Here is a 21,865-nt window from a genome sequence, read left to right on the forward strand (position 1 = left end):
TAGGCCTCACCTTCAATAATTGGAGTCATTAAACTGTGTCTGTGGTGTTGTGCATTTTTAATTAAATGATCATATATGGCTTTGCTGTTACAGCCCATCGAAGAAGTTTGTGCTCCAGTTTTGCAGAGTGAAATTCTAGTATTTTATTAGTCTGTAACTCAAGCCTGTAACTTAGCACTAGTTAGCAAATATGTGTCTGCATGTGGCACCCGTACATTCTATGAACGCAACTTTTCTTCCTGCATTACATGTTTCATGACAAACAGAGCACTTTATCTACACAAAGTAGTTCAAATGAGAGGCTCACATTTCGTAATTTTTTATTTCCCCTTGTTTATACATTGCCCCTTGAAAACCACTCTTTAAACAATACAAGTTTAAACCAACATTTAAACAGACTAAACAAATTGACTAGTTGGATCTCGACTGCATGATGGACTGTTATTAGTAGAAAATGGGATAAATTAACAGATACACAAACAAATGGAGTTATTTACTCATGAAAGGCTTCGATTTTTCATGCTAAGCTACATTAACTGTCATTAAACAAGATAAAAGAATGACGAGACAGCTAAAAATTCAAAGACATCAGAAAATAATGAAACATTACAGGACATTGCTCCATACATATTGGCATATATTAACAGGTAAAATTATACAAAATATTTTTTTAGCAATTAAGACGTTTGGGAAAATATTTTGATTTATTTGTTATGAAGATCTTGGAGAAGGTATAACCTAGATGCATTCTGTCCCAAACAAATTATAGCTAAGTTCATATATGTAATTGTACCAAAGCAAATAAATACATAACTTAATAGATTAAATAAATAAATAAGATATTGCATGGAAACTGACTTTACATAAATAAATAAAATAACATATAAATAAATATAGAAATTAAAGCTTTTCAGAAATAAACGTAAAAATAAACTGCTTGTTTCATTTTTCGTGCAGCCTAAGAATACATCTAAAAGTAAACAGCTCTAAAATGATACTGTATACACTTGTATTATGATGTTTGTACAAATGCTAAGGAGTATTGTCAAATACAGGAGTCAAGCAATTTCTGTTTCAAAATGCTGCCTACAAGAACAACTGACTGCAATGAAAAATGTCTTTAATAAAGAGAGGACTGGGATCCAAGGGTTTACATAGACAGATGAATGACTAAAGAAAGTGCATTCCCCGCACACCCAGGGAAAAACAGAACAAAGCAGAAAAAGAGAAGGTAAGCTGGTACACAGCAAGACTCCCACTGCATAGCTGTCGAATCTGTTTCAGATTTTACAAAGCTCCCGGCTCCTCTTCTCCTAGCATATGTCACCTTTTCCAAAGACTTCTGCAGCCAAAGGCTATGAATAAACTCTGTAAACAGTGGCAGGCCGGAGCTCAGCAACCCCAGTCATACAAAATCCTGTCACTGGTAAAACCTGGAATGTGTCCAGAACCGGAGTCTCTTCTTTCAGTTGCCTTTTCAATAAAAAAATATCCTCTGGGCGAATGGCTGGTTGTTGGGTTAATTCACGGGCCAGTCCGAGAGGGTTTAGCTCTAAATGTTCCCAGGATGACGTGTGAAATCACACCAAGTGTGGGTCGTCAGCCGGGCTGACGGTGAAGCGCGATGAAGTCACTGGATTTGCCCCGACAGGCGACCTTGGTTTGACTGGTAAATCCTCTTTCCTTTTTGATTCTTTGATTTTTGGCCCTACACAAAAAGAAAAACAAAATCAAACAGGTTTACAACTGTCCTGACACTAAAAACAGAACAATTCTACCATGCATAAGTACAGGGGCCCAAAGGGCCTGGATGTCCCCGGGCAAAAGAGTATGTTTGACTGTAAAGGGAAAGTTAGATGGAAGTCTTTTCATTGGTCTTAAACCAGAACGTCAGTGACCTAGCAGCTCATCCAGCTCACGATCCATCACAATTCACAGGTTACTGTAAGGTGTAAAGTACAGAAAGAAAGTGTTAAGTTTTCTTGTCATTGCTTGGCTGTACTGCACAAACTAATGAGAACTAAAATCCACTGAGAAACTTTACATGTCTTGGGAGAACCATTATCCATCCGTCACAGGGACATACTTATAAGATACACAGTAAAACATCAGTACCAAGCACAGGGGGGAAAATAAACTGATAATCTATATCTATTAATACAACCACACTGAGGCGAGACAGTCTTAGTTTAAAATAACTCAAAAGTAACACGGCCTCCTCTTTCAGAGCTTTGAAGTCTCAACTCAAAAGGCTAAGAAAGATCATTAAGGAATCTAATTTTGCCATTTCTGTATGTGACACAGCCCGAAAGGAAATTCTGAGCCCCAACTTTCATTAGTCTGTGAAATGAGGTGATGACTGCATGAGATGGAGAGTGGAAAGTCGAGAGAGCAGCTGAAAATGTGTAGGGAAACACAGCTCGGGCCTGCATTGTTGGGCACAGGATTAATGTCCCTGCTCAGTTCAACATGTCACAGCATCCGGGGGGATAATTATAGAAGATTAACTCTGGCTCCATATTTGCAGAGGAGATGGCTGAATTGAGGTTTTCCATTTTAGCTGGTGGGAATGTTCTAGTGGCTGTCATATTTTATTACATCATTAAACAGCTCAAGGAGGGGACTAACTGAATCCAGAGCAGCAGAAGTTGATGCACATATAATCTAACGAGTCAACAGTTGTGGCAACAGCTCTGCATGCTGCGCTGCACCGGAAGCTAACATCGGCATAAGCAACAAGCACATGTTATAAAGATGGTTCTTTATGTTCTCTCCTATTAGGTTTAATAAGATATGCATGAGAAGATCTTGCTTGTTTATGTCTTTGTGAATATATAAAACAAACAAAAACAAACAAACAAACACACAAATATCCAGGTAACTTCAGGTTTAACCCTGAGTTTTAGTTTTATAAAGGCAGTCCACCTTTTAGAGAGGTACATCGCCATGCTCTGGAGCAGATTATGTTGAAGGTAAGAGAGCATCAGGAGTGAAATCATTGATTATCAATCATTTCTCTGGAAAATAGTGTCAGAATTCCTGGGAGATTCCTCAGTATATGGATAGTAGTCTGAATTTTTTGAATAGCATCATGTCTAAAGCTTTCCCTAATATAGACTCTTCAATGAAACTTTATTTCTAGATGTTTTTCCTGTTGACTACAACAATTTTATAGTTTTATACGCATTTATATGTGATCCTAAAACAGGACACCTATTTATACTTATTGACCTAAATTCAAATTTGCACCTAGTCTAAGCCTACGTTTGAATTCTGTTTTTAGATTTATTCGTTACCCTCAGACTGTTAAAACTACTGTGCAGTGCTTTTCCAGTTACAGACACTCACACTGCTGAAAACCCTGCAACTTGGCAGCTATCCTGAAATACCTTCAGGCATTTTTTTTACAGTTATTATCTGCAAAATAAGTGCCTTTTCCTCCAAGTTGTGTTTATACCAGGGTCATTCCTTGCAAAATCAGTGAGTGCCTCTTCAGAATCAGCTCAATTTTTAAAATGTTTTCTGAGTTACTAGCAGCATTTCTGATCCCTTGCAACTTCTTAAGTGCATGGAGATATCCACATTACATTTTCAAGTCTAAAGAACACATTTATGCTCTTTTAAAAACTGCAAAGAAATCAGTTTTTACTCCCACTCCAAGTGTCACATCTGAAGCCAAAATCTGTCTTTTATAACCAACTTTGAGCATCAATATCATGGAACAGTTTCAATAGCAAAAATTCACCAGTTTAATGTATGTGATGTAGAGTAACACAAACAAGCATTGGCATCGTGGATTTTTCCCTGGTCACTTGGTCCTGAGACATTTCAGTCTTGACTGCAGGTAGTGGACTGACCAACAGGATAACACTGCTACTAACATGGCTTCAAATTTACACTCTTTATTCTGCATCTCCTCATGATTGTAAAATATTTTTTAACTTACCGTGCAAATCCAACTTAGTGTTTTTGATGGACACTGCAGCTGGACTTGTGGGCGTTGAATTGCTCAACTCATTAGTTGGAGTTTCCTGTTGCGATGAAAGAAATGGTCAGGTTTATTCCAAAAGAGCCCATCATAAATTAGTTATACAATAAAGGGACCATACCTGATCAAAAAGATAGATTGTGACATCATCAAAAAAGGACACATTTCTTCCTCTGTCCTTCTCTCTGTCCATCGGCTCCTTGGGTGATTTCAGCAGACTCCTGAGCCCGACACGTTTGTCCACATCTGTTTCTGTGACTACAATCACCCTCCGGGAGCTTTCGTCCTCCTGTTCATCCTCCTCTTCCTCATCGGGATCGCTCCCAGATGAAAGACCTCTTCGTCTTCCAATCCGATTTCCGATGGCCCCGTCCCCAAATCCCCCTTTTCCGGTAGGGGTGAGGGGAAGACTCAGAGCGAGGGGCGGGAGGGTGAGAGAGAGGCGAGCTAGCTTTGCTGTCAAAGTGAGAGCAGAAAAGAAATGCGATGTTAGAAGCAAACCTACTCACAAATTTGATTACAGAAGTAGTTAAGAAAATATCTGTTCAAATTAGCACAAATATATTTACTTAATTTGTTTTCTTAATCAGAAAATTGACATGAGTTACTGATGCCCACAATTTTTCTCTTTAGATTTTTTTCTTTAGATTAAAGATGTTTTCTTCATTATGATCATACACTCACTGGCCACTTTACTAGATACACATTACATTTTGCCTTAAGACCTTTCTTAATTCTTTGTGGCACAGATTTAACAAGGTGGTGGAAACATTCCTCAGAGATTTTGGTCCATATTGGCATGATAGAATCACACAGTTGCTGCATATCTGTCAGCTGCACATCCATGATGTGAATCTCCCATTCCACTACAACCCTAAGGTGCTCTATTGGATTGAGATCTGATGACTGTGGAGGCCATTTGAGTGCATTGTCATATTCGAGAAACCAATTTGCGATGATTTGAGATTTGTGACATGGCAAAATTTTGTGGTTATGGTTATGTGACTGTTGCCTTCCTATCAGCTTGAAGAAATCTGGCCATTCTCTTCTGAGTTTTGTCATCAGCAAGGCATTTTAACCCAGAGAACTGCTGCTTACTGAATCTTTTCTCTTTTTCAGTCTATTTGCTGAACTACTGGAAAAATCTGGGAAAAGTTTCTGAAATACTCAGACCAGTCCATTTGGTACCAGCAACCATGCCACCTTCAAAGTCATATAAATCACCTTTCTTCCCCATTCTGATTCTCAGTTTGAACTTCAGCAGGTTGTCTTAATGATGTCCATATGTCCAAATACAACGAATTGCTGCCATGTGATTGAATGATTTAGACATACGTCAATGAGAAGTTGAACAGGTGTACCTAATAAAGTGTCCATTTAATTTTATTCTGTTTTGTCTAAACTTTTCCCTCCACTTTCTGATTACCACACATGACTGTTGTAAGACTATAAGTTATTCATGAGGCATTTTCAGAGATTACCAATTTGACTTTAAAGAAGGTTTGATTCTGGTCCAGGGAAGTGGAAACACAAATCAAAGGAGAAGCAAGCAGCAAATAAAAAGGCTAAGGTACTTAGCTAAGATGCTCAAAAATACTGATGTACTCTAAATGTTAGCCTATCAGAGAGATCTCAATAAAATAAAAGTCATAACTGATTAGTACTAGTAAAATTTAGAAGAAGGTGGTACCTTTCATTGCTTGGTTTGCAGTAAGCTGAGGTAACGGGACCTCAGGTTGTTCAATCACAGTGAGTGGCTCAGTTTTAGGTTCATCAGGCTCCATGGGGGGCTGAATGGCAGGGGCAGCTTCCTGCTCCTCTTGACTGAAGAAAGAAAGAAAGAAAGAAAGAAAGAAAGAAAGAAAGAAAGAAAGAAAGAAAGAAAGAAAGAAAGAAAGAAAGAAAGAAAGAAAGAAAGAAAGAAAGAAAGAAAGAAAGAAAGAAAGAAAGAAAAAGAAAATATTGAAATTGAATTAAAAAGATGATATATCTTATCACTTGCATCTTGTTGAATGAAGCCTTACTTCTGGTTTTACTGGTTTTACTTTTAGTAGTTCAATGCAGTTATCTCAAAGCAAGGGACATAACAAACCAGGAACCTAAAGTCACTAATAATTACATTTTTGTAAATAATAAAAACCCTTTCATCAAAAAAAACCCATATTCAGGATCAGACTTCCATTCTCAGTCTTCATACCTGTCCCCCTCTTCCTCTCTTTGTTCTTTCATGGTGACCAGATCACTGCTGCTCTCTGTGACCTGTTCCCCCCATGTCCGGAGCATGACAGTATCTTTAACAGTTGTCCCCCAAAGCACATTTGTTTTCACATTTTCACTAAGTGAGAACTGCAACCTCTCCTCACACACCTGAAACAACAAAACAGTGAAGAGCATGAGGAAACATAAGGAGTTTCACCGTCCACACGTACAGCAAACCACAAGAAAACACACTGACCTGCATCATTAGGCCATTCTTAGTTGTCATCTTGGAGAGAGATCCCTGGTCCTTGACATCAGACATTTGACCTGGTGATCTCTGTCCATCACTCCTCTCGTCTTGAGGTGTCAGGCTGTCGTGGGAATCCAGGATCATGGGTTGTACAGATTCAACCAGCTTCTCATCCTCCTTTAAATCCATCCTGTTCCCCTCAGGAATAGAGGCGTCACATGTTTCACTAACTGGATCAGCACTGCTACCTTTGTGATCAGGTGTTTTCTTCAAAGACTCCAGAAGTTCTAGGCTGCCCAAGAAAAGGTCCCCCAGAGTTTCCTCTTCATCGCCAGATATGTAGCACAGTTGTTCCAGTTTTTCAAAGTCCTCCAGAGGCTCCTCATCCAAGTCCTTCCACTCAGAAATCAATAGCTGTGGGAGGTTGTTCAGGGGATCTTGAGGTGCAGAAGGCATTGTGGGGGATGTTTTCTGGGCCAGGTTATTATGATCATCCTCACTTTCTATGCTGGACGTAAGGATGTTCTCATCGTTCAGTGTTATATGCACAGAGGGGAGGTTGAGATTGGCAGAGATCCCTTTACTTTGAGTTGTAGCAGGTGGTGATTCTTGCAGAGGTGTGTCTGAAACATCTGTGTTGTGTACTGGGGAAATAAACTGCTCTGTCTCAGTACTGGTAATAAAGTCTTCTAGATTAATGTGACTAATAAAGTCTTCTCCCTCTATCACAGATGGTGGTGGACTAGGAAAAGAGTCATCTAAACTCTCCAGTTTATCATCTTGCAGATCAAGGTCTATGCTTGGTGGAGGACTTGGAAAATCTACTGAGCTGAAATTGTCAGCCTCTTGTGGATACGACTGATCTATCTCCTCGTTTGCATCAAGGTCACTGGTATTAGCTGGCAGGGGCACATCTCTGTAATCCTCCACGACTTTCATATTTATACTTTCTTCTATGTACTGCCTAGCATGCCATGGTCTCGTTTCTGCTTCCAAATCGAAGTCCAAATCAACATTTTCCAGTTGTGAAAAGTTCACATGAGGAGCTTCAGTGATGCAAATGGATATATTTGAGCTTTTGTGTTCTACGGTGTGGCTGAAACAGTTTTCGATATTAGAGCCTGCCTCTCTGTCAGCATGCACGGCCGATGTCACATCCTCCCTCTGGATGTTGCAGAGTTGATTCTGAGGCCATCTGTTAAAATTTTGATTCTCTGCTGTCTCTGTGGAGTCCAGCCGACCTTCCCTGTCCCTGGCTGCCTCTGTGGATGATGAATTCTGCCTCTGTCCTCCCTCCAAGGTCTCTTCCTCTGGTATTTCTATATTCTCTACTTCCACATGTAAGATGTCACTTTTTAGGTCTTTCTTAAGGCAGTCAATTTCCCCCAGGATCTCAATGTTTTCCTCTTGCTGTATGTCTGCTACTGTCTGTTGGATTTCTCTGTCTGAGTCCCACATTTCCTTAATATGAAGACTGCCATTTAGTCCTTGTGTTTCATTGTTCCAGGTTTCCTCACAGCCCTCCAAGACAGCAGGGTGAGGTTCACTTCCTGCCAGTTCATCATTTTCTTCAGCCTCCCAATATTCCTGACCCACAACAAGCCTCTCGCCCACCTCCCACGCCTTATTCCCAAACCCAGAGAAAAATTCAGATCTCAGCTCGACTCCTTGACACCTCCTCTCTGGGGAGGCCCACTGGTCATTTTCATCTGGCCACAAACGTAAGTCCCTTAACTGTGAAAAGCGGTTACAGTCAAACTCATCCCTAAGCACTCCGGATCCTGGTCTTTCCTCCTCCATCTCCAGAGCACTCCATAACTCCTTAGTTGTCACATTTAGCCCTTCACAGGAGTTGTTATCCACATTGTTAGCAGAGTCCATGCCACTTGCTGCTCCCCTCAGGGGTGACTTCTCTGCAGCAGCCTTCTGGTCCTCTGTCTCTGTTGTGACCTCGCTCGCCTCCCCGCCATCTGAGCAGCGAAGGTTTCTCAAGCCCAGTTCATTGTGGTCCAGACAAGGCCTCTCTTCACATCGCTCGGGCTCTTCAACGCCCTGCTCAGCCCAAGGACACATCAGACCACTTGCTTTCTCATCAGCAAAATCCCTATCATCATTTGGCAGGCTTTCATCTCCAAGTATGACATTGCTGCTTTGAATGTCACAAAGTTGAGATAATCTGGACTCTGTGTTTTCAGCTTGGGATGGTGCTACAGATTCCACAGCTTCATTCCCAGATTTGGGAGAATTGAACAGAGTGAGATCATTATCTGTCTCTGTAACACTTTTATAATCTTTGTTGCTCAGTCCAAACATGCAGCTATTTGAGTGGCTGTCAGATTCAACACTGATCAAGCTATTTGTCTCAGCGGGGCTCTTCGAATATAGATTTAAGTCACTCTGTTCCGAGTCCTGGTATTTGCAGTCTGTTATTTGAGAAATTATGCCATCTGTGTAATGGCTGTCTATCATGTACCCACTGCTGTGTGAGAGCCCTTTAAGTGGCTCATCATCTAATTTAGAAAACAACTTATCAATTAAGTCCACACAGTCCTTGTTCTGTGGATCGTCACACAGTAGAGCTGACTTTTTGCTCTCGTTATGGAAAATGCCAGAATCATCTCTCTGAGCAGACCTCAGCCCTTTGTTTAGAATATCTTTGTCATTACCTAAATGAGAGATGTGATTTTCAGGATACAGTACACCCTTCTCTTCACAACTCTCAATAGTCCTCCCTTCTCCAGTTTCTGTTGTGTTATCTGACATGTGTATACTGTTTCTTAATGGACTCTTTTCTCCAATCTCTCCCTCCTCTTCGGTTTTCTCCTCTATCCCTGTCAGTATTCCTCGATCACCTCCTCGACCGCTTCCAGGCCTGGGGGCAACAAGTCCGTCACTGCTCCTCCTATTCATCCCGTCACCCTCCCACTCACTATCCGAGAAATATGCAGAGTCTCGATGTGGCGTTTCATTTCCCAGAGCCCGCCATCCACTGCTTCCCATTCCTACTCCTCCACCACCTCCCGTCCATGAGTCACTAGGTGTGAGGCAGTCAGCTGAGCTGGAAGTGAAAGGTGAAAGGACTGAGTCGGTGGGGGTGACGAGTGAAACATCAGAGGATGGGTCCAAGTCTGGAGTGCTTGGAGTTGGTGCCTCCTGGGCAGTATGACCATCTTCATTGTTCTGAAATGAGTTTTCTCTTTCTGTTTCTGCAAAGCTTTCATTAACACGAGAACCAAAATTTTTAGAGTTCTCCATATCAGCTGTTTTCTCAGGATCATAAGATGTGCTATCAGCCTTTCCCCCTGTTTGAGCTTCTCTGTCAGGACTGTGGGCCTGTAGGTCATCTCCCATTATCTCACCATTGCCTATAACAGCAGTCTTTTCAGCTTCATTTGTAGTGAGCGATTGGTTCTCATGCAGTTTCACAGTGTTGGATTCCTGAACCTTCTCTGTGGATTCAGTAGGAAAGTGCTCAGAAAGATCTGTTTGCTCTCCTCTGGCAGGTAACGCAGGGCCATCAGAACAATCCTCCTCTTCTCTCTGAGACATGGGTGATTGGTTATGTAGTAAACCGTTTTTAGGCATGATTTCAGAAAACACAAACTCACCAGACTGGCAGTGGTCAGTATTATTTACTTGGCTGTCCAGTTTGTTTGATCCGATGTGAAGAATGGGGATGTCAGGTTTCATGGAAATTTTTATCTCACTCTTCTTAGCACGTTTGGTCACTTGGGCATAGATGGCCTCAGTCTGTGTATCATCTTTGCCTTTGTTGGCCGCTCGTATGGAGCTTTCTGACTGAAAGCTGATGGTCTGAGTGGAGTTTGGGTCAATGCATATGGACTCATATTCAGGGGACACTGGAGTAGGGGAGTAAGATGAATCTGCTTCCTTCCTGTTTGCAGCAGTGTTTTGTCTCGATATGATTTCAGTCAGAAAGGTCTCTGCTGATTGGATCTCTTTCAGAAACTCCTCTCTGGTCATTTCACTTCTCCGTGGCTCTTTCTCAGTAAAATGCATTTTAGAATCATGCTTTTCTGACGTGATCTCAGACAGGAGCGAGCGGGATCTCCGTATGCCTTTGGAGTAGGCTTCCTCTGCCTCAGTGTACGAGGGGAGGCCTGGAGCGCAGACATAGGGCCTCAATCGGGATCCTGCAGGATAGAGGTATTTTACTGGATCGTTTTCTGGCACACCTTCTGTATCCGTGTCCATCTTTCCTGTGTCAATCTCTGTGAGAAAAAGATCCCCCTGGAATGATTCTTTAGTGACAGTATCGTCCTCCTCAGCTCCTACACTGATATGTTCCTCTGGTCCCCATGACTGTCCTGCTGAACCCAGCTCTGTGATCAGTGACTGGGAGCGACGCATTCCTCTGTTGGGCAGCATGAAATTCCCCAATCTTTCTCCTTCTCTTTTCTCCTCCTTCTCCCCTGCATATGAACCTTCTGACTTGGACTCACTCAGCTCTGTCACACTAGATATCTCCGTCAGAAACAGATGCATGGGGGATTTCTTGGCCGCAGCGACACGTTCCGCCTGAAGTTCAGCATCTTCCTTCCAAATTGCAGGCAGGATAGTGTCAAGGCGTGACTGAGTCCTTTTCATTCCCCTGGAGAAAAGCTCTGCAGTAGCTGGGTCTGCATCTTCAGATAGGCTGGAGTGAGTGACAGTCGTCCCACAGCTGGGTCTCTCAGGGGACATGAAAGGAGAGTCGTCCTCGTCTGAGTAGGTTGGACTTGATGAAGACTGCCTGTCCATTAGGGGATTTGCAGGCTGAGGGCGGGGTAAATTTCGATAAATAGGGCGCAAAGGGTTTTCTCGACGTATAGGAGAGTCAAAGTCTTTTGCACGTGAGTGAGAAGTCTCCTTGGACATGTGCAGTGCACTCTCTCTATTGGAAAAATCACAGGTTACCGGGTCTCTGTTGGATCTCTGAATTTGGGGCTTACTATATCTCAAGTGAATGTCCCCTGTGTTGTAGCTGGGGCAAGTCCTTTGTGGTTTGGAGTGGGGAGGAAGAGGAGGAGGACACATTTGAGGAGGTTGAGGATAAATTGGATGACTTGATGGGGGAAGGGAGGGGGATAGGGATGGGGAGGGTGGAAGAGCCTGTCGGGCTCGATGAAGCCCAAGGTGGTCAAAGGTAGACGACGGGCAGGTGCTCATGTGATGGGGGTCTGTCTCAATTTTTCCGCCGATAGTGTAGTGAGGCAGTCCTCTATATCCAAGCGGAGGGGCGGGAAGAGGGCGTGAGTGAAGAGGATTGGCCGATGACATGGACATAGAACGAGGCTTGGGAGGGAGGACGGGAGCTTGAGAACTTGTGGACGATTTTTTATCTACCTCACTGCTTTTTTTCCTCTCCACTTCATCATCATCGCCTAAATCGACTATAGAAAAGTCAGTCACTCTGCTTGAAGTGTCTCTGAATTCAGCCACACCTGTGTTGGGCAACTGGAGCTGAACCTCGCTCGATCGGACGGTCTGGAGGCCCTTTGCACACTTGTCAGACAAGCAATAAGGGACTCGCTCTTTGCCCAGCATCCCACTGCGGATCTCCACAAGCTCCATGTCTCCAGGACAAGCTGAATCAGGACGAAAAAAGGACTGTGCCTTCCCTTTGAGGGCTGGCGACTTGTCTTGGGGAGTGTGCTCCTCTAGTCTGATGTAGTACTCACTGGCAAGGGACGGGCTGCGGGCGCTTATCACTGGGACGACAGTAGGAGTGTCCAAAGACTGTCTGTGGTTATTGTTCACAGTTGGGATTGGCTGAGGAGGAGCAAGAGGTTTGTAACCTCGTCTGGCATGAGCCTTCTCCCAGAAATACTCAAAGTTCAAGCCTTTGCTAGTTTCGGTGACTGTCAGGATGTCATCCAGTTCAGAGGTGGACGGAGTAATACAGTTCCCCACGGGGTCCAGTAGGGGGTAGGAGTTGTCTCTGTCTTCCCTGCTGTACTCCCTCTCCCTTTGGCGCTCGTTTGCTGCAGTCTGAAAGGCAGGTGGACGGAGTAAATCCCAGCGTCTTTCAAATGACTCCTCGCTCTCCCCTCTCCTTCCTCTGCCCTCCTCATACTCCTCATCCTCTTCATCTTCTTCCCCGACACTCTCCCTTGCCATTCCTCGCTCAGCAGCCAAGAGGGAGGAGAGAAGGAGGAATATCTCAGCCACTGAAGGGCGCTGCGACGGAGGTAGCCAGCAGGACTGCATGATCTCATACCTGCAGACAAGGGAAGAAAACAAAAGGGTGTAAGTTTGGAGAGACATAGTTTGGGCTGGGATCAGTACAGTCTAATTAGTAGGTAAGTACTGACCAGTAGTCTGCATGGGAGAGCTTCAATCTTGGCTGGGCAAGTGTGATCTGTCGCTCCCTAATGACAAAGGTCAACACCTCTTCATCACTCAAGTGTCTGTGGGGCTGAGAGCCAAACTCAAACAGCTCCCATATCACCACCCCCAAGGACCTGTGGGAAAAAAATGAGTTGAAATGGTGAAAAGGGGTGAATCTTCAAAAATCTCTTAGGTTTTTTTTGTTATATAATGCTTTTACTGCAACACCTTAATTGCTGTGGGTGTTGGAGTAAAAGCATTTACTCCAACACCCACAGAGCTTTAACTTTCTAAGTGAGGAGAAAAAATACTGTTATGTGAGATGTTTTGTTACATTTTTTTTTTTTTGGAAAACAGTTTTGTTGTTTTTTTTTCAGAAAGAATAAGCAAGAATAAATACTCTAAGACACTTTTGCTCCACTCGCGTGTTTTGTTACGAGAAGGTTTCTTGTTTGTTCATTCAGCAAAGTGCATGAAAGTGGAGGTTGTAATATTAGAGCCTGAATGATTTGCTCTCATTTCTTCATCACTATTTCTGGCATTACTGGGCTTTGCTATAGCTTTAAGGCTGCAGACAAACCGAGCCGGACTCACAGACTCTCCCTCAGCAAATGTGAGCTCATGCTGCTCTTCAGTTTGGTGTTTCCACCAACCACGACCCAAATACCAGTTTTATGTATGAACTATTTTCTTATATGGAACTAAAACAAGCTGCATTTGTGCAGGAGTAAAAAAATGTAAATATTTTGATCTCAAACCATATTCTAGCTGAGACTGTAGAAAGAGCATTTCAGCTTACTTTCACATAGCCCACTGATATTTATTTTTTCTCCACTGTTAAAGTGCATTCAGTCCTCAGAACATTTAATTATAAAATCTGCAACAGCTATTAAGAGCAATTTGATTTTCCCTGTTGCCCTTCAAGAGAGCATCAGTCACTTTGTTGCTTTTAATCTGAGCTGTTGTGATTTTACCTGAGCAACACTGATTAAAGGAACAAATTGTGGTGGACAATCCTTAAGATTAAGCTTAAAAATTGGACCCCAGATAAAAAAAAAAACAAAAAAAAAACTTTATAATTTCTTCTGTAACCTGTCACCAGCCTTATCAGCTTGGGTCATTAATTCAGGTTTTTCACCAGCAGTGTCAACACAGAGCAGCTTTAAAACATACCACACATTGCTGGTCTTGGTTTGATCTGTAACAATAAGAGATCCTCTGTACTCCTCCAGCAGCTCAGGAGCAATCCATCGCAGAGGAATCCATAGTTTGTCTGGAGTTAGGTAATAGTCCTCCTTCATAAAGACATGCCGCAGAAATTATTATGGATTTGATGGAATTGATTTTAGCTTTTATTATGTGGAGAAATAAAAGCACAGACTTACCTTATAATGGTTGTGTGAGAGGCCGTAGTCACCTATCCTAACAGTGAGGTCTGAGGTCAGAAGGCAGTTTCTTAAAGCCAGATCACTGCAGGGAGAAAATCAACACTCAGCAGAGATTCTCTCTTTAGAGATATGATAACAGGAGAAGTGAAAGTGACGACTGACCTGTGGATGTAGTTGTTTTCGTGAAGATGCAGCAGACCCGAGGTGATCTCAAACGCCATTCTCTGAAGTGTCAACAGGTCCCGGGTTGGCAGGTCTGGAGTCATCCCATCTGACTTACGCTGGGCTCGCAGATACCTCTTCAAGTCACCCTAGGTTGTACAAAAATGCAAACATTGGATGGAAAAGAAGGCTGAGTCGAATGCTTACAAAGTGTTTGTTCCCTTCTCCTGAAATATAGATAAAACCTGCAGGAAAGCCAGACAAAGAGGGCATTTTTGACTTCTGCAGTAAATACACTCCCCGTTTTTTTTCTTAGGTGTTTTACATCATGGAGCCTCAAAAGCAGCAGGGGAATTAGTAATGAGCTGGCAGCCTTTGTATTAGTCATTTGTGCTACTGGAGGAGCAAGGAAATAAAATGAGGACAACATAAAGGGATGAAAAATATCTGCAAGGAAAGGACAATAGGAGACTTTATCAAACGGGGTAATTGCAGTCAGTGAGGACTCTAGTGTTGTTTGGCTTCTCTCACTGTGTTACTGTAATTGATCTGCTTGTGTCTTTGTTTGGCCTGGAAGTCCACTCATATGGTTTTCCTAATCAGTTAGTGATTAAACCATTCGATAGAAGGAAAACAAACTGATTGTATCGATGCAAAACAGATTTCAGTGACACTGAAGCATCGATGACTGTAAAAATAATTTTGACTTTAATTATATGAAATGAAAAGAAGACATGGAGATTGATGTAGCTAAACCACGATTTAATGCATTTTTCATATGTTTCTCACTGATATGACTGATATAAACAATCACGAGAAGAATAATTAAGCTCCAAAGATGATAAACCATTATCTAAAAAAATAAACACAACTAAAATCTAAAAAAAAAATGCCCAGTATACTAATTTAATAATATGCACCTCTCATTTTGTGCGACTCCTTTTCATTATTCAATCCTCCCCTTTGTGTTCAGATACTTACCAGCTGACAGAATTCCATAACCAGGAGGAAGGGGATGCTCTCACTGCACTGTCCCAAACACTGAAGGATGTTGGGATGTTTAAGGCTCCTGAAGACATAAGACGGGACACATAAACAGATAGAGGACAGAAACATGTTTATACATTGCCTTTAAATGCTTTAAATGCTCAACCTTAGCTTGATGATCCTGTACACACAGGCTCACCAGGGCTGTCACCATTATCTACATGCATTTCTCTAAGTGACTAAAATCCTGTGAAAAACTAAGTAAACCCTATGATTTAGTAGGCTGTAGAACCACCTTTAGCAGCAATAACTTGAAGTAATAATTTTCTCTATGGATTCATCAGTCTCTCACATTGTTGTGGAGGAATTTTGACCCACTCTTCTTTACAACTTTGCTTCAGTTCTCTGAGTTTTGCAGGCATTCGTTTATACACAGTTCTCTTAAGGTCCCACCACAGCATTTCAGTCAGTTTGAGATCTGGACTTTGACTGGGTCATTGCAGCAACTTGATTCTTTTCTTTTTCAGTCATTCTGTTGTAGATTTGCTGTTGTGGTTGGGATCATTATCCTGTCGCATAACCCAATTTCAGCCAAGCTTTAGCTGTCAGACAGATGGCCTCACATTTGACTCTATAATACTCTGGTATACAGAGGAGTTCGTGGTCAACTCAATGACTGCAAGGCGCCCGGGTCCTGTGGCTGCAAAATAAGCCCAAATCATCACCCCACCACCACCATGCTTGACAGTTTATATGAGGTGTTTGTGATGATATGCTGTGTTTGGTTTTCATCAAACATGGTGCTGTGCATTATGGTCAAACATCTCCACTTTGGTCTCCTCTCTCCAAAGGACATTGTTCCAGGAGTCTTGTGGTTTGTTCAGATGCAACTCTGCAAACCTAAGCTGTGCTGCCATGTTCTTTTTAGAGCAAAGAGGCTTTCTCCTGGCAATCCTTCCAAACAAACCATACTTTACCATCTTTTTCCAATTGTAATGTCATGAACTTTAATATTTAACATTCTGTGGCCTGTTGAGTCTGAGATGTAGCTCTTAATTTTTTTTTAAATTATTATTATTTTTATTTCTCTGCACATTGCACCTTGGTGCAAATTTGAGATGACCATTTCTAGGAAGGTTGTAGCATTGCATTAACAAATGCCTAATTGCTCCAGAACAACAGAGTGCCAGAACTTCTGCTTTTATAGAAGTGGTCCCACTTGCTGATGATCAATTAGTCAAGTGCACTTGATTAACAGTATCTGGCTGCTGCTCAATTTGTATAGAAGCAAACAATTGTGTACTTAAGTTTTCACAGGACTGAACAGAGTACTGTGAAAACTTTCTTTTTCACATAACTGCAAGCTACAGTAACAACTGATCTGGATACAGTCTGTAGGCAAGTGTGAGAGATGGATGGAGGTCTGAGAGGTCCTTCAACACATTTCCACTTTCATAATCCAAAATTATCCTCAAGCCACCACTAACTGTCTCGATGCTCTGGTGTGGTTGTACTACATTTATTATTACTCCATACCTGCCGCCTGTGTCTGCAGTGGTTACTGCTTGGTAAATGTTACATACTCTCACTTTAAGGCTGCAATATGGCTACCAAAATTTGAGTAGCTTCTCCCACCTGTACGGCTCAGACTCAGCCAAGAACTTCCTCTGCTCCAGAGGGCTGGCACTGACACGCAGCTCCTTCACCACAGCCTGCGAGGAGCTGCAGTCACACAGCACTTCAGCCAGAATCACCTAGAAGAGATCGATGGACAATAACATGGAAGAGTGCCTAGGAGAAGAGACGGGTACTAAAATAACTATTTTGAGTTAGGATTTGTCATCTGGTTGGTAACCAGAATTAAAGCAGTGGATGCTGTATTATAGATAATCAATGGTTTGGGTGGGTTATATGTGAGAATTCCTAACCTTTCCAAACCAGCCATTTCCTATCTCCTGAAGATAGTTTAAAGTGTGCCTTTTGAAGCACTGAGATTTGGAATCTGCAAAAAGGAGAAATAAAAAAAGATTAGGGTCACACAGACGTCAGCAGTTGATGTTCTTTAAGATATAACATTTCTTAACACAACAAAAAACAGCTTTGAAAACTGACACACTCCTACACCAGATTCTGCTCTGTAGCAATGCATAAATATTGCATATCCCCTCCAAACATGTTTTAGACATATAAGAATTCATATAAAAATATGTATTCATATTACATAAATTCAGAGTCATGGACATACATGGTTTAACTCACTGAGAAATTCTCTCTCATTCTTGCTATTTCAGCGTTGTTTGACCTCTCCTGCTTTGCACGTGCGATGTGGAACTGCAATGATCTACAAGCTAATTTATCTGCTGACTTACAGGAAAAATAATCTGCAGCTACCTTGATAATCAGTTGAAGCTGTTTTTCTAGATCAAAACTTCTCTTGTTTCAGCTTCTCACTGAGGATTTTTTTTCCTTCTCATTGTTTTACAGTGTAGCAAAATGAATATTTTTACATTTTGGAGTGTTGATCAAACAAAATTAGACATTTGATGGCATTTTTCTTTTTTTTTTTCCTCATGTTTTTACAGAATGTGTGTTCTCTTTGTGCCTGTGAGGGTTTCCTCCAGCTACTCTGGCATCCTTCCACAGTCTACATTTAGGTTGATTGGTGATTTTTAATTGTACAAATGTGTGAATGCGAGCCAGATAAAACTCTTAAGTGCATCGAATAGTACTGTATGAATTTTGGCCTGTAGTGTAAAGTGTGTTGTTTGGTCAGCGAGACTACTAAATGGCAAAAAAATGCCACTTTACATAACCTTACAGCGGAAAGTGTCCTGAGATGAATACTTTTGCAAATTGGTGCAATATAAATAAAACTGAACTGAATTAAATTGAACGGAATACATAAAATTCACATATTTCACCCTAGTTTGCGCAGGTACCATCCCTGCATGTGTCCTGCTCACAGCCCTGATGCAAAATTGTCACAAATCATAATTTCCACTTCACTGAGGTTCAGTAGGGAGTCCAATCCTTCTGGTTGTGCACTCAGTTTGAGACCTTTAGTGGATCCGCATCACTAATTCAGGCAACAGATCCTGAGGGAGTTTAGTGCAGGACTTCATCTTTGTTTTGAAGGGTCTGAAGCTAAATAAGAGTTGGAAGAACATGAGAGGTACTTTAGGTTTTTACCTCCTCCATCCTGCAGGGTGGGGCAGTTGGGTCGGTCTCTAACTGGCAAGGTGTAGACCTCGGGGAGGGAGGGACATGATGACAGGCTGTCCTCCTGGATGGGACTGGAGCCTCCAGAGCACTCCTCCCCATCTGCGTTGTCAAACTCCTGGTTGAGCCATAGCAGCACATAAAAGAAAAATCACTATGCTGCAATAACGATGGATATAAAATAAAATGCATCATTCCACTTAATAATAAAGCTGAGTTTAGCAGTAACTATCAAGGACAGACAATGAAAAATCATTCATTTTGAACAAATGGCACTTTGTCTGCCAGCTGAACAAAAACACTAAGTCAAGATTAGACCGAGAGATGATTATTGACCACTTCTGCTTCATTAAGTTGGTGTTACTGACAGTTTACACTTCCAAAACAAATGCTTGTGCAGTCTATCAAGTCACGCTCACATCAAAGCATGCAGACGTGCACAAAACATGTAAAAAAAACCAAAACAAAACAAAACAAAACAAAGAAAGCAGAGAGAGGTGAATAGATCTCTTACATGTTGAAGACTTACATTGAACCCCACTCCTCCTCTCTTACAGCACAGGCAGGTGAGGAGCAGCAGAACAAAAGAGACAAGCCCCGAGCAAGAGATGAGGATGACGACGTAAGGTGGAGGAGAGAGGGATGCAGCCCTGGACTGAGAAACTGAGAGGACGACAGGAAGAAGAATACAACAGAGGAAATGTTTAATGCAGAAATTCAGGGGATTTGTGCTTCTACAAGGGGAGGTCTGAGTCAGTGAGAAGGAAAAAAAGAGACTTCACTGAAGCAGAAGTGTGAAATCTTGTTACATAGGTGTTGTGTTTAGCGGGAAACCATTGGAGCGTTTTCTTAGAAGCAGGCCTGGGATACAGTGGAGAACCCCAATGGACGGTTTGCATCAGGGATTTGGGGAGAAATAAGCAGGAAAACAAACTAAGTTCAAGATTAAAGAACACATTGTCTGAGTCAGTAAAAGAAAATAGAGACTGGAATTAAAGTTTGGGAGAATATACCATTCCAGTAAGGAGAAAAGCATGGGGGGAAGGGGGGAAATATCAGAAATGGCATTCCACTCAGGAAACACAGTTAAGAAGCAGGGGAGGGGTTGGCTGGAGTTGTCATTTAGGTAAAAAGGAGCGCTAACTTGGGAAGGGTTCAGAAATTGGAGAAGAATTACTCAAATCAGGAAGGTTTACTACTCAGGTGAGAGAGGGAGGGATCGGGACATTTGATTTTTGTACCTCAATGTAGTCGAGTGTGGGAAGTGAACCATCTGTAGAAAAGAAAAGGGGCAGGGCAGCGTGGTTAAATACCCTTCAGGGATTGTTTATAGGTTTCATTTAAATTCTGCAGCCAAAACATTTTATTACCATTGACAGATGACAAAAAAAAAAAAAAAAAAGCGGAATGACACCTTGAAACAGTCAGAGGGTGTCAAACTCACGCTTAACTTGCACATCAAATATAGACATTAACAATTAATGGCATCTTTGTCTGTGTAAATAAAAGTGCATTTTAGGTTATCAGTAGCAGATTAAGTAGCAGAACAATAGAACCTCAAAGAGCAATGAACATAAGAAAAAAATGAAAAGATCTAATGCAAAATATGATAGGGAAAAGGAGGTGTATATAAACCTTGATACTGCATCTATAACTGACAGATAAATAACAAGTTTTTTTTTCATATGTGCAGTCTGAAGATATCACAGTTGGATTTTCTGTGTCCCTCATAAAAATCCCAAAGTACATTCCTCAACATGGTCATGATATTGTAAACATTGCATACATAAATGTTATAGTACATTTAATAATTTAAGGGGTTGATAAATATTGTAAGAACAGGATCAACACTTCACAAGAAACAACAACAAAAAAAAAAATCTAAGAAATTAAGTGATATTTTGTTTGTGTGATTTCTAGCAATGTAGGCTTTTCTCTACATTTATTTATTTATTTTTTCGGGGGTGGTGGTGGTGGTGGTGGTGGTGGGGGTGCTCGCCAAAAAGTTGAGTTGCAACATAGAGCAGGAGCAGCCGGAGAAAAGGTAAGTGAAGATGTGCTCAGAATATAAAATCAGCTCTGTACTAAAGTGAAGGCTGCTGTGGCCCAGTCTGTTACTAATAAAAGAAAATGTCACTCTGGATTGCACTAAATGCATAATCCAAAAAATTAAATATAGCTAATTATTCACTATAATTGCCTGAAATCACATCTGCAAAGCAGGGGCACAATGTAAAGTCTGAAGGACCCTCTCCAGCAGTGTAGTCCCCCTAAAAACATGCACCAGCAGCAAAACTGGTGGCACCAATCCTGATGCACAATTCCTGAGCAGTGCTATTCTTTCATCTTTCCCTAGACAGATGTCCAGACAGACACTGCATATAAATAGGAACCTAACACAGGGCCTTTTCCACCAGCCACTGTGCCAACAGCTTCTATCAAAACAATACACCACAATACAATGACTGCACATATTACACAAACACAACACTCTGCCAGCTCTCAGGGAAGAAGGCATATTGAAATTTGCGACAAATAAAGATGCCAGCAATGGTTATTGGGCTAAATAATCTCAAGAGCCAAGTGGAGGCTATTTTTAGACTAAATATCCAGCACTGACCGACGATTTTAACCCTGCTGTGCATACAGTACATGTTGTTTTTAAAAGCCATCGATGTGAGGCCCGAAATATTTTTCATCACTGCATGCAAATACGGTACCCAACCCATCACCCAGTCAGCCTCGCTCCTGTTTTGATTAGGTCAGCCAGCACTAATAATTCGCATTATGTCTCAGTCTAACTGGCTGATAATGCAATATTCACCCCAATGTGCAGAGGCCTTTTCATAACTGACTAGATACCCCCTCTCTCCTCCTTTCTCCAGCATCACTGACAGCTTTTCAAGCCCCCTCCTCCTCCTCCTTTTCCTCCCTCTCTCCTCTCCTCCGACTCCGCTCACCTTCCCTCTGCGGTGCTCCGAGGACTCTCTCCGGGCTGAAGTACGACATGATCCCCGCCAGCGCTACCATCACCCAGCAGTGTGGCCGCATCGTCGCCGCGTCCGGAGCAACAACAACAACAGCATCCGAGCGCCGCTGCCGACTGTCAGTGTCGGTGTCCTCCTCTCTCCCGTCCCCCCGCCACGGTCTGTGCCGTCTCCGGGCTCACGCTGTCTCCGTCTCCCCCCCTCCGCTTTTCTCCTAATAATAAAGAGCGTCTCCTTGCCTTCCTTGTTGTGCTCTCCCCCTCCTCTTCCTCCTCTTCCTCCTCCCCTCCGCTCTAATCCGCAATTAAACACGGTGTGTGAGATGCTCTATTGTGCATCCTCAGCCCGCCGCTCG

The 21,865-nt window shown here is 42.2% G+C and overlaps 1 protein-coding gene across 1 annotated transcript; it reads right to left on the minus strand.

The window, feature by feature from the left end:
* Positions 1-334: 334 nt before the first annotated feature.
* Positions 335-21,574, minus strand: lmtk3 (lemur tyrosine kinase 3). Its single transcript, XM_030749292.1, has 16 exons — positions 21,484-21,574; positions 19,053-19,186; positions 18,494-18,641; positions 17,233-17,306; positions 16,940-17,058; positions 15,299-15,386; positions 14,318-14,466; positions 14,153-14,237; positions 13,941-14,062; positions 12,752-12,901; positions 6,444-12,657; positions 6,186-6,355; positions 5,679-5,812; positions 4,110-4,444; positions 3,947-4,031; positions 335-1,708 (listed from the first exon to the last, which is right to left on the minus strand). Exons 1-16 carry the CDS (start codon positions 21,572-21,574, stop codon positions 1,581-1,583), a joined length of 8,226 nt encoding a protein of 2,741 aa, XP_030605152.1. The 3' UTR covers positions 335-1,580.
* Between the last annotated feature and the right edge of the window lie 291 nt (positions 21,575-21,865).

The sequence above is a fragment of the Archocentrus centrarchus genome, chromosome 16, assembly GCF_007364275.1.
Source record: "Archocentrus centrarchus isolate MPI-CPG fArcCen1 chromosome 16, fArcCen1, whole genome shotgun sequence".
NCBI lineage: Eukaryota > Metazoa > Chordata > Actinopteri > Cichliformes > Cichlidae > Archocentrus > Archocentrus centrarchus.